General features: G+C 43.6%; 1 protein-coding gene across 3 annotated transcripts in view; it reads right to left on the bottom strand.

Annotated features, from left to right (window-relative positions):
• LOC108776655 (putative POM121-like protein 1-like) overlaps positions 1-13,147 on the bottom strand; it is a 65,615-nt gene extending 52,468 nt beyond the window's left edge. For 2 of the 3 annotated variants that reach the window (XM_018543339.1, XM_018543341.1), the window contains exons 1-3: positions 13,055-13,147; positions 12,821-12,990; positions 12,370-12,568 (exon numbers count right to left, since the gene is read on the bottom strand). In XM_018543339.1, coding sequence (XP_018398841.1) covers positions 12,370-12,441 — 72 coding nt within the window. In that variant the 5' untranslated portion in view covers positions 12,442-12,568; positions 12,821-12,990; positions 13,055-13,147. The remainder of the gene's footprint in view (positions 1-12,369; positions 12,569-12,820; positions 12,991-13,054) is intronic. The other variant, XM_018543340.1, reaches the window with a different exon arrangement.
• Positions 13,148-14,111: the final 964 nt, after the last annotated feature.

Here is a 14,111-nt window from a genome sequence, read left to right as displayed (position 1 = left end):
CGTTTCTTTGTTTTTATCTAGGAAAGAGGCTAGTAAAGAACGCCTTATATGGCAGAAAGTGGCGGCAAAGGATGTTTTCACTAAAGTCTATTGGAGTTATTGGGATGCTTTGATTGTGAAGAATGGTGTCCTTTTCAAGAGATGGGAGGCCCCAAATTTGAAAAAGACGATTTTCCGACTAATTGTTCCTAAAGGTCGTGTCGAGCGAATTCTGAAGGAAGTACATAATTCTCTTACGGGAGGGCATTTTGGTGTCAACAAGACAACACTGGATCAATTACGGAAACGTTTCTATTGGGCGACGTGTAAGCAGGATGTAGAAGAATGGTGTAAGACTTGCAAAAAATGCACTGCGAGGAAAGGTCCTCCCGGAAAAGGAAATTCCCCTTTACAGGTTCATAATGTTGGATTGTCCTATCGAGAGAATTCAGATGGACATTCTCAGTCCCCTGTCTATAACTTCTGGAAACAGAATTATTAGTTGTGGTAGATTGTTTTTCTAAATAGGTACAGACGATTCCTTTAAAAAATATTAGATCCAAAACTGTTGCAGAAGTGTTTTTAAGTCAGATTATTTCCATGGGGTTCCTCTCGAAGGCACAGTCCAAGTCGGCAACACTTTTCGAAAATATAACGATAAATATAAATTTTTTTTCAATATGTGATTCTCGAAAATGAGAAAGAAAGGGGAAAAAGAAGAAGAAGAAGGTGAAAAGTCGCAATAGATTAATCCTATTTGTAGAGAGTGCGGGAGTGGACGTGAAATTACGTAATATCACGGAATATCACGTAAAAATTATATTAATGTAATATCATTCAGATCATATTTCGCATAATGTATCAACTGTTGTTGCAAAATATGTTCTAAATCAATATCATTAATAAATTCATATAAAAGAATATTTAATTGTTTTCTAATAGCTACTATTTTCGATAAGTTTACATTCTTTCCGTTACTAATTTCTTCCGTAACATAAAAAAATATCCGCACAATAGTATAAAGAGCATTCCATTGTAGATCAGTTAATAATTCAAAATTATATTTTAATGCTGCTAACGCTAATATTTTTTATAGCACGTTTTTGGTCAAGTAATCTATCAAACATTAAATATGTCGAGTTCCATCCATTATTAATTTATGATTTGGTAAATTTGTAACGATACACCTCCTCTCAGTACATCGTTCCGACCAGATACCAGCCGTTAAGAGCGCTAGATATTTCGCAATATAAGAATAAACGCCGCCGACAGTAGCAACCACCGATCCGACCGAACGTAACCGAAATCGATCAACATTTCGTGATAATCGCCGCTCCGACCGAACGCGATCAAATATCGTCGATCGACGATCCCCTCCGTAAGAATCACCGACCGAAGAATAATGGAACAAAACGAGCGGGAGCAACAATTAATATAAAATACGCAATTGTTGCAATGATCGCTCTATTCCGTCCTATAGCTCTTGGCTCCGACCGAAGATCAGTTCCTGACTCTAGTGAACCGACCAAGAAAAACGGAGTAGGGCGTTCTCTACCTCCGTCGAGCGTTCTCGATAGTCGACCGTCCGGCTAACGCCTCCAGTGCATCCGCATAACTACCTGCGCCGATAAGCGTTCCTCATTGCATCGAGGAAACGTCCATCGACTATTTGCGCCGTGATATCCGCCGCTGGCGTATACCCGCGTACGCGAACTATCCGCGTCATAATACCGCCGACTGCACTCCGCGAATCCCGCATCCATCTCGTATCGGAATTTAAAGATCCCACGTGTTATTGTACTCGCGCTGTAATCAACACCGCCGTTTTTCTGTTCGCGTTTTTGTCACCGTCTTGTACACGTTCCGTCTGTTATTCATCTCGCCGACACACACACACACACACACACACACACACACACACACACTTGTATATAACACACAACACAAGCAATATACGTTTATCTAGTTTCTTTTGCTTACGTCGAGTCTATGAATTTAATTCTGCATTCTCTCTCTCCGAGCGAACCTCTTCACGCGACTTGTAACCGCGACGCTGGACAAGCTGCGAGGGGTGCGATACCTAACGACGCTAGACTTAAAAAACGGATATTAGCAGGTACCTCTTACGCCTGAGAGCAAGCCCGTGACCGCGTTTACGATCCCCGGTAAAGGGATCCCTGTACCAGTTTACTGTCATGACGTTCGGCCTGCACTCCGCACCGGCCACGTTTCAGCGATCCTTAGACACCGTTCTTGACCCGGAATTAGAGTCGCACGTCTTCGTATATATTTAGACGACATTATCGTTATTAACGGGACGTTCGCGGAACATCTAGAAACGCTGCGCGAGGTTTTTTAACGACTACGGGAAGTCAAGCTTCGCATAAATCCTGAAAAATGCCGGTTTTGCGTCGACCAGTTAAATTATCTCGGCCATATATCGTGAAGCACGACGGACTACGCACGGATCCCGAGAAAGTCAGCTCAATAAATAAGTGGCCGGTGCCAAGAACCGTTAAACAAATACGCCAATTCCTGGGCGTAGCATCTTGGTACCGACGATTTATACAAAACTTCGCTACAGTAGCTGCCCCGTTTACCGCGCTCACGCGTAAGAACGCGTGGTGGACGTGGGGACCCGCCGAAGAAGCCGCGTTCAAGATATTAAAAGTGACGCTCACGACCGCTTCCACGCTAGCCTGTCCGGTCTTCGCGCGCCAATTTATTTTGCAGACCGACGCGAGTATAACACCGGCCTCGGGGTCGTGCTAACGCAAAACTTCCCGGAGGGCGAGAGGGTAATAGCGTATATGCCAGCAGCACGCTGAATCAAGCCGAACGGAATTACAGCGCGACCGAGCTCGAATGCCTCGCCGTCATTTGGGGGATCTGCCGAATGCGCGACTATCTCGAAAGCTAGCAATTCACCGTTATCACCGCCCACCAGTTTCTAAAGTGGCTACAAAAACTCGATTCACCTACGAGGCGCCTCGAACGATGAACATTCAAGCTCCAGCAATATGAATTCGACATTAAATACCGAAGATTCTCATTAAACCGCGTTGCGGACGCGCTCTCACGCCAACCTGTCACCGCCGCCGCCAATACCCCTCGCGCTACCCTTGGTACCGCCGACTCCGCGCAGCCGTTCAGATCGATCCGCACCGACACCCCGCCTACGAAGTTCGCGGTGACAGACTGTACAACCACCTGTTGCGCAATCTTGATTTCAAAGAAACCCCCACGGACAAACAGAAAGAATGCATACCGAAAGAACGACGCGATGTAATATTATACGAAAACCATAACGCGGCTACTACGGGCAATCTAGGGATCGTAAAAACGATGGCACGCGTCATGCAAGTATATTACTGGCCCTGAATGGCCCGCGACATTGCCCGCTACATCCGCGAATGTAAAAACTGTCTTAGACGCAAAGTACTGCAAACCAAGCCCGCCGGAATGCTACACGCAACCGCCATGCACCATCCCTGGCAACACATCACCCTTGATTTAATCGGGTTGCTGCCGCGAAAAAGGGGAATATATATGGTTAATCACGATGCAGGATTGATTCTCGAAATGGCTCGAAATGAATCACCAGCGCCACCACTCCGATTATTGCAGGAGCTATTAGAGAACGAATTATCCTCCGCCACGGATATCCGGAAATTATAATTTCCGATAACGGGACGCAATTCAAGTCAACGCAACTTGATCACCGCGCACAAAATCCGACATACGTATACGCCAGCGTATACGCCGCAATGCAATCCGATCGAGCGAATGAATCGCACCGTTAAAACAATGATTCCGACCAGATACCAGCCGTTAAGAGCTAGATATTTCGCAATATAAGAATAATCGCCGCCGACAGTAGAAATCGCCGATCCGACCGAACGCGACCGAAGATCGATCAACATTTCGTGATAACCGTCCGCTCCGACCGAACGCGATCAAATATCGCCGATCGACGATCCCCTCCGTAAGAATCGCCGACCGATGAATAATGGAACAAAACGAGGGAACAACAATTAATATAAAATACGCAATTGTTGCTATGATCGCTCTATTCCGTCGTATAGCTCCTGGCTCCGACCGAAGATCAGCTCCAAACTCTAGTGAACCGACCAAGAAAAACGGAGTAGAGCGTTCTCTGCCTCCGTCGGGCGTTATCGACAGTCGACCATCCGGCTAACGGCCTCCAGTGCATCCGCATATCTGCGCCGATAAGCGTTCCTCATTGCATCGAGGAAACGTCCACCGAATATTCGCGCCGTGATATCCGCCGCTGGCGTATACCCGCGTACGCGAACTACCCGCGTCATAATACCGCCGACCGCGCTCCGCGAATCCCGCGTCCGTCTCGTATCGGAATTTAAAGTCCCACGTGTTATTGCGTACTCGCGCCGTAATCAACACCGCCGTTTTTCTGTTCGCGTTTCTGTCACCGTCTTGTACACGTCCCGTCTGTTATTCATCTCGCCAACACACGCACACACATACACACACACACACACATATACACACTTGTATATAACACATACAATAAACGTTTGTCTTGTTTCTATTGCTTACATCGAGTCTACGAATTTATGTCTGCATTCTCTCTCTCCGAGCGAACCTCTTCACGCGACTTGTATAGTTCCGGCAAGTTAGTCCTCGCCGGAAGTAAGGTTGTTTCATGGCACCCGACAGGGACAAGACCGAAGGAGAGAGATGCATTCTATTGCGAAATCGTGAATATACACGCTGCTTAAACCCGATCTTGTCCGCGAATTAGAAATTTTCGGTTTCGACGTCGATGGCACGGTCGACGAATTACGATGACGATTAAGCGATTATATAGACGAACACCCCGACGATTTCATAGCACAAGCAGTGCCTCCGCCGTGTACCGCATCCGAATTCCGCACACACCGGGCATCCGTTGCGGATTTAAATAGCTCCGCTATGAATTCGCACGTGAATTTCGCCGCCCTGCTCAGCTCAGAGGATATAGACCGGCAAAGATAAATAATTAATCAGTGGGGATGCGTAAGTGCATTCGAGAGTAACGATCCGTGAGCGTTATTGGAGCGAGTTGAGGAGCTCAAGGACAACTACGAGCTTACCGACGAGCAGTTTTTTAGGGGATTACCGATCCTACTGAAAGGGGACGCCCAAGTGTGGTGCCGCAGAAATCGAAAACGGTGCGAGAATCGTGGAACTTTCGTGTCCAATTTTAAGACCGCATTTCTTCTACACGCCGACAAATTCCAACTAATAGAGGACGTCCATGCGCGCAAACAACCCGGCGAAATTTTTTTTAAATATTCAACCGCGCTGATAAACCGCGCCGGAATAACAATCCGAATGGCGACGGCTGTAATATTTATATCGAAATTCGCATTACTCGTATCAACTTCGTATCGCCGTTCTAATCGAACGATACAGGATCTGAGCCGTGAAGCAGCGAACTGCGAGCGTCTGCTCGCCATGGAAAAGGCTGCAAAAGCCGAAATGAAAATAAAAGCCGACGCGCGGGAAATTCCAGCTGCCGCCGTCATTTACAGTTGAGAGTGTCGAGGCGAGTGTTGTTGGCGCTGTAAACAGCGTGGACACACTCGTTTCGATTGCCGACGCCCACCGAAGAAATTTTGTTCACAGTGCGGAAAGGACGGCGTCTTTACTAAAGATTGTCATCCGCCGCCGGTCCCCCGCATAACGTTCACGCCACGGCTGCATACGATCGATACGAATACAAAACAAGCAATACGTATAGCATTAATATAGACACCGGGTCGAAGATATTATTTATCAACGGCGCGGGCGATACGAATGATGCCATTACAGCAATAGGCTTCACCGTGCATCCGGAGGGGGAGGAAGTGCAGCTCGCGGACAGCCAGGTCGTCGCGTTACCCGCACAAGTCGATCTACTTGTCGAAATCGGGGACCGACGCGTCACACACCCCTTCAGGGTGATGCCGACGCTTAGAAGCGCCGCATATGTTAATCGGCACGGACCTATGGGGGAAGCTCGGTTACGCTATACCGCCGCCGCCGTCAACATCGACTACCATGCACCGAATTGATGGCAACCATCATCGCGGCCACCGAGGGGTTGAACTCAAAACTCCGAGGAGGAGAGACGACGCCTGCATAGCTTCCTCGACGTCGAATTATATCAGCTTTCGAGACCGTGCAAAGGCCCACACATTTTTGGCGCGTCACCAGATCCGCATAAAGGCCGACGAGCGTCCTATTAAACAACGATACCGTCCCCGTAATCCAGCTATGTCATCGACCACGAAGTGCAGATGTTACGCGAAGGCGTAATTGAACCTACAACGAGCTCGTGGAGCTCTCCGGTAGTAATGGTGAAAAAGAAAAACGGCTAGAATCGCTTCTGCATAGATTTCCGCCGCGTTAACGGCGTAACCGAGCCCGATGCGTATCCACTCCAGCAAATAACCGCGACGCTGCGAGGGGCGCGATACGTAACGACGCTAGACTTAAAAAACGGATATTGGCAGGTATCTCTTACGTTTGAGAGCAAGCCCGTGACCGCGTTTACGATCCCCGGTAAAGACCTGTACCAGTTTACTGTCATGTCGTTCGGCCTGCACTCCGCATCGGTCACTTTTCAGCGATTCTTAGACACCGTTTTTGATCCGGAATTAGAGCCGCACGTCTTCGTATATTTAGACGATATTATCGTTATTAACGGGACGTTCGCGAAACATCTAGAAACGCTGCGCGAGGCTTTTCAACGACTCCGGGAAGCCAAGCTTCGCATAATTCCTGAAAAATGCCGGTTTTGCGTCAACCAGTTAAACTATCTCGGCCATATCGTGGATCACGACGGGCTACGCACGGATCCCGAGAAAGTCAGCGCATAAATAAGTGGCCGGTGCCAAGAACCGTTAAACAAATACGCCAATTCCTGGGCGTAGCATCTTGGTACCGGCGATTTATACAAAACTTCGCTACAGTAGCTGCCCCGCTTACCGCGCTCACGCGTAGGAATATGCGGTGGAAGTGAGGACCCGCCGAAGAAGCTGCGTTCGAGACATTAAAAGCGACGCTCACGACCGCTCCCGTGCTAGCCTGTCTGAACTTCACGCGCCGATTTATTTTGCAGACCGACGCGAGTAACACCGGCCTCGCGGTCGTGCTAACGCAAAACTTCTCGGAGGGCGAGAGGGTAATAGCGAGGGTAATATGCCAGCAGCACGCTGAATTAAGCCGAACGGAATTACAGCGCGACCGAGCTCGAACGCCTCGCCGTCATCTGGGGGATCCGCCGAATGCGCGACTATCTCGAAGGCTACTAATTCACCGTTATCACCGACTCTCTAAAGTGGCTACAAAAACTCGATTCACCCACAGGGCTCCTCGGACGATGGGCATTCAAGCTCCAACAATATGAACTCGGTATTAAATATTGAAGAGGCTCATTAAACCTCGTTGCGGACGCGCTCTCACGCCAACCTGTCACCGCCGCCGCCAATACCCCCCGCGCTACCCATGGTACCGCCGACTCCTCGCAGCCGTTCAGATCGATCCGCACCGACACCCCGACCACGTGCCACCTGTTGCACAATCTCGATTTCAAAGAAACCCCCACCGACCAACAGTGGAAAGAATGCGTACCGGAAAGAACGACGCGATATAATACTACACGAAAACCATGACGCGGCTACTACGGGCAATCTAGGGATCGCAAAAACGATGGCACGCGTCATGCAAGTATATTACTGGCCCGGAATGGCCCGCGACATTGCCCACTACATCCGCGAATGTAAAAACTGTCTTAGACACAAAGTACTGCAAACCAAGCTCGTCGAGATACACGCAACCGCTACGCACCGTCCCTGGTAACACGTCACCCTCGATTTAATCGGGCCGCTGCCGCGAAAAAGGGGAATATATGGTTAATCACGATGCAGGATTGATTCTCGAAATGGCACGAAATGAATGCTCTGCGACGCGCAACAACTCCGATTATTGCAGGAGCTATTAGAGAACGAATTATCCTCCGCCACGGATATCCGGAAATTATAATTTCCGATAACGGGACGCAATTCAAGTCAACGCAACTTGATCACCGCGTACGAAATCCGACATACGTATATGCCAGCGTATGCGCCGCATTGCAATCCGGTCGAGCGAACGAATCGCACCGTTAAAACAATGATTCCGACCAGATACCAGCCGTTAAGAGCTAAATATTGCAGAATATAAAAATAATCGCCGATGACAGTAGCAATCGCCGATCCGACCGAACGTGACTGAAGATCGATCAACATTTCGTGATAACCGCCGCTCCAACCGAACGCGATCAAATATCGCCGATCGACGATCCTCTCCGTAAGAATTGCCGACCGAGGAATAATGAAACAAAACGAGCGGGAGCATGAACAATTAATATAAAAAATTCCGTCCTATAGCTCTTGGCTCCGACCGAAGATCAGTTCCTTACTCTAGTGAACCGACCAAGAAAAACGGAGTAGAGCGTTCTCTGCCTCCGTCGAGCGTTCTCGATAGTCGACCGTCCGGCTAACGCCTCCAGTGCATCCGCATAATTACCTGCGCCGATAAGCGTTTTCCTCATTGCATCTAGGAAAACGTCCATCGACTATTCGCGCCGTGATATCCGCCGCTGGCGTATACTCGCGTACGCGAACTACCCGCGTCATAATACCGCCGACCGCGCTCCGCGAATCCCGCGTCCGTCTCGTATCGGAATTTAAAGATCCCACGTGTTATTGTACTCGCGCCGTAATCGACACCGCCGTTTTTCTATTCGCGTTTCTGTCACCGTCTTGTACACGTCCCGTCTATTATTCATCTCGCCGACACACACACACATACATACTTGTATATGATACACGAACACATACAATATACGTATGTCTTGTTTCTTTTGCTTACATCGAGTCAACGAATTTATTTCTGCTTTTTCTCTCTCCGAGCAAACCTCTTCAGGCGACTTGTATAATTCCAGCAAGGTAGTCCGCGCGGAAGTAATGTTGTTTCAAATTAATAAGATTAAGTATACATTTCTCAATAAAATTAAAAGATCACGTGTTCCACCCTGCAGAAATAGGCAAACTTTGAGATAGAATAACTTCGTCAAAAATTATCGTATCGAGATGTTTAAAAAAGCATTTTGAAGCTTGAAATCTCTACTTATCAGACTTGTACTTCAAAAAACGGTCTTACTGATATTTTGTGAAGTTGCACAATCATAAATAAAAGTGTGTCCAACCTAAGAATTTTTTACAAAATTTGCCAAGTTCCACGGGGCCAAGTAAAAATTGTGCACAAATGCGGTTTACAGCTTTCGAAAGAGTGAATCTTTACCTTCAATTTACTTTTTTGTTGAGCTCTGATTTTTTCTCACCGAGTTATTCAACGTTGAAGTAAAAAGATCAAGCGAATGTTTTTGCTTCAACGTTAAATAACTCGGTGAAAAAAACAGCTCAAAAAACAAATTATAGGTGAAAATTCACTCTTTCGAAAGATATAAATGGCATTTGTGCATATAATTTTTAATTCGTACCGTGCAACTTCACAAATTTTGTATAAATTTTAAGATTTGATGCATCTTCATTTATGTTTGTGTAACTTCATGAAATATTGATTGACTTGCAACATTATAATAAGGGGAAGAAAGCGAGAATGCCACTATGAAGCAATATTTTGTAGATTTCTAATTATTTTATAATAAGAGATATTTACTGTAACATTGAGAATGACTCGATCGGTGTCGAAACGTTTGTAATTATTTTTATTTTTATGTTTTAAATTAAACGTTCTTTAACGTTATTATATGGTATAACTGGCTCTTAGCCTTTCACACAATTGTTTTATTTTATTTTACCTAAGATCGTCTTTTATTATTTAATTTATCTTTAAAATATTCTTAAAGAACTTTATAATTTCTTGATATAGCCTCTGACCATGATTAAATTGACGTCATATGCATCCATGTTGCCATTAATTTAGTACATGTATTTTAAATTTGACGTTACCCGTTCTCCACGGACCGAAGAATTGGTTTAATGATTTTTATAATATGTACATCACATTCAGCGTATATCAGAGCTCAACGTGTGCTACCGGAGGCACAGAGTTTCCCCCACTTAAGCGTTCATTATTTCCCTCATCGCTCCGTTGACGCCGTAATGCTGTTCCTCGCGCGCTGCCGCGTTCGGCGCTTTTCAGCGATATTAAATTACGTTAATATTATTATAACTAACAATGTATAAATAATGTGTGACAAATTTGTTTCAAAATAGAAATACCCAGAGAAAGATTTAAAGAAATGATTCTTTGCTATACGGTTAAAGAAAAAATTTCTTTGATTTGAACATTATTTTTTGAACTCAAATAAAAAATTTATTTGACTTTGAAGAGTGATATTTAAATTAAAGAAATTATGTCCAAATCGAAGATATTTCTTTGAATCAAAGAAAACTTCCTCTGAGTGAATGGAATAATCTTAACAATAAAGAAAAGGTCAATTAAGAATTTAGAAAGAGCTTTTGAAAAATACTCCGTCAGGCTTACATTCCAATTATAGTCACAAATTACAATTTGCTTTCCCTCTCCATCCTAACCTAATTAACTTACATGCGCTGCTCATGGACCTATGGCAGCAGCGCATGTAGATTAGTATGGAGAGGGAAAGTGCGAATCATGCTGTTTCACTCTGACGGTTTTCTTGTCTGTTCTATAGACATGTGGTGGGGATGCTCGGTCCATATATTATAGGTCCATGGTTGAAGGGTGCCGCCGCGCTGCCCGGCCCGCCCGCGCTGTCACGGTACTCGCGCACTCCCGTACACCCACATACCATATATGCGTACACCCTCGCGGACGAGATCTCTCTTCCCAGCGCACACCAACAAACATAAAGCACAATCACGAAGACGATCACAACACTCAAGCACTTCTCGACTTGAAGGAAAGAAAAAAAAGAAAAAAAACTGATAAATTATAAATAGAAAATGAAAGGAGTTATATTTCGTAATTTTGAACCAGTTAAAAGTAATACAACGGACAAGAAGATTATATGTATACAACCTATGTTGTATACACGCGGAGAAAATTAAAAACTAGAATAAATGAACACCGTAGTCACATACGTTGGAATATTTCCTCCAGATCTGTCATTACCAATCATAGAGAATTTGAGCACAATCATGAATTTGATTGAAATTGTGTAGATATGCTTGAATTTTTTTATCACAAACGTTTAATTTCAGAAATACTTTATATTAAAACACAAAGAAACTGTCTCAATTTTAATTTTAACAGATATTGAAGGCCTTGTACATTTCATATTCGCTGATGATGATCCAAACAATGGGATCAAAACGTTCGAAATTTTGAATCTAAGATATGTTTGTTTATAAATTGCATATTATTAATAGCGTTTGAATTCTCATAACCATTAACATTATTCTTATCCATTACTTTTTCTGTATTTTGTTTGGAACATAAAGGAGTCTAATTTAATTTTTCGATTTTTGATTATTGTTATTTATTTTTGAAAAACTTCTACTGTTGAAAAAAAATGAAAAATATAACATAGTTTTATTCAAAGTTTTTTGTATTTGGACCTTACTTAACATTCGCTTTGCATCAAATTCAAATTTCAAATAATTTCAACAGTGATTACATTAAATTCAATACTCAAGTGGCCAATTACTGTACACTTTATCCTATATAAAAAATTCCTTACATGTAATGTTAAATTAATTACGTAATGTTAAATTAAAACAATAAAAAAAAATGTGTGAAGAAAAATAAACATATAAAGCATAAAAAGGATGGATATAACCTTCTCTCTCGTATAGAGTTGTGCCATGGAAATATAAGGACAGAGCATTAGCTCCGATGGGGGGGGGGGGGGCGACTGTGCCTAAAAAACACATACACACAACGCAACCAAACATGGGTTGTGCCCACTTAAGCCTTATCACGGCGAGATTCTGATAGAGGAACTCTGAATGCGATCGTTGGAGAGCGTTGAACGCGACGGCGGAGAACAGCATTACGGCGTCGGCGAAACGGCGAAGCGGGAGAGATCAATGAATGAGGCGGGGGGAGTGAGCATTTGCCCACCCCTGGACGTGCCCCTCTCCGAGCGATAGACCGTTCAATATAAGCGCGTATTGATGAGGGCACGCCGAATTTGTAAAAATTTTTTTAACATTTTAATTATTGGAACTATTACTATTGTTAATGTAAAATTTAATTCTATTTTAAATAGCTGAAAAATAAATCGTAGTGGATATTATGATGATAAATGTATTTCTGTTTTTAGAGTTCCTCTGTTTATATTTATTTATATTTACTTACAATTACGATATATCATGTATGCATTGTACTTACCTTGCGCCATAATCCCCGCTGACACATCATGAAGAAAGAACGTTTGCGGTCTTTTCCTGAGTTCTCGTACATGTTGGTGCGTCTAGCCGCAACTACCCTCTGCTTGACAGTGAACCAACGCGGACGCCTACACCAGGGTGCGTCTATGCACAGTCAGATAGTCCTCACGATCACACTGTGAGTCCTCCTCCCCTCCCTCCTGTAAATATACATTTATTAGATACAAGAGTCATTTAATTTTATTCATTTTTTCATTTACCATATTAAATATTTATTTATTGTAAGAAAATGTTTCGCTAGGATTACTCAAAGAAATATTTTTTAAAATTTAATAAATTTTTTCTCAGAGTGTATGATATCTTAAGATAGAGTAATAAAAAATTAAAAGAAAAGAAAGAGAATACAGAGAATAAAAAACTTTGGGTGGATATCCTGTATGCATTGTACTTACCTTATGCCATGATCCTCGCTGACAAATCATAAGGAAAGGTCTGCGATACAAGCCTTTTTCTGAATTTTCGTGCATGTTAGTGAAGTTTAGCTGGTCGTCTAGCCGCAACTATTTTCTGCTTTAACCCTTGTGTACGCACCCAACTTTACCACAATGTTGTTAATCCCTTCCTTACAAAAAAAATTCTTAAAAATTTCCAACTGCACTTGCAATTTTAATTTTCAGTCCACTTACATGCAAAAATGGTGGAGTACCCGGGGTACTCGGGTGCGCACACAAGGGTTAACCAACGCGAATTCTTACACTAGCGTACGTCTATGCAGTCAGACAGCCCTCGCGATTACTGGAAATCCTCGTCCCCTTCTCCCGACTTGAGCCTACACGCACCCGCGTACCTTGTTTTGTGCGCGCCCCAGGCAATGCGTCGCGTATCGATTGGTTTTTTAGAATACGTTTTCTAACAAATATTAACGTATAAGTAGCCGAAGGCTAATCGTGTGATGCAATGCGAGGTATGGAACGGCAAAAAAACAATCAATCGAAACGATTATAGCCGACTAACTACTGAATACTCTAAAGGGTGATGTTGGTCACTGTCGACACTACTGCTGCTGCTGTTAGTGTTAGTGCTGATGGTGCTGCTGCTGGCTCTGTAGCAAAAGCTCTGTAGTTGGAGGATCAATAAAAGGAGGAGGAGAAAGGCAAAATGAATACGCGCCCGAGGAAGAAAAAAAGAATGTTGTGGGAGGTCCTCCCCTCCGTTCTCTCGCTGCTACAACGATTCGCTAAATTGTAACTGTTAAAATATCAAAGTGACTCTGCCTCTCCCTCCCCTCCTGCCCTTTTCCTCCTCCTTCCTCTCTTTCACTCCCCCTCATATCATCACCGATTTAACAGTCTCACAATTATTAATATTCAAGTTTATTGAACTTTCAACGAAGGTTTTCCGATAAACGTTCTTCTCTTTCAAGAACTTCCGATATTAAATTAGAATCGCAATAATATATTAATTTCTGTGGTGAAATAGCGTCTCTGAAACAGAATAACAAATATGACTAATTATAACGAAATTTTGTAAACAATAATATAAATTTACTGTGGTTTAGTAATAAACAAAGGAAACAAAGAGATTGAAATGAGCACAACGCTGGATAGATTTAGCGAAAATATAATGTATTTCGTGGAATATTAAAATTATGAAATTTTATTTTTAGAGAGTACTATTAATGTAATATTAATATCTTTGATGTTAGTTTTATATAAAAATAGTAATGATTTTAATATGAGAATG

Source organism: Cyphomyrmex costatus, unplaced genomic scaffold (genome assembly GCF_001594065.2).
Source record: "Cyphomyrmex costatus isolate MS0001 unplaced genomic scaffold, Ccosl1.0 scaffold367, whole genome shotgun sequence".
Lineage (NCBI taxonomy): Eukaryota > Metazoa > Arthropoda > Insecta > Hymenoptera > Formicidae > Cyphomyrmex > Cyphomyrmex costatus.
This window is presented reverse-complemented; position numbering and strand designations above follow the sequence as displayed.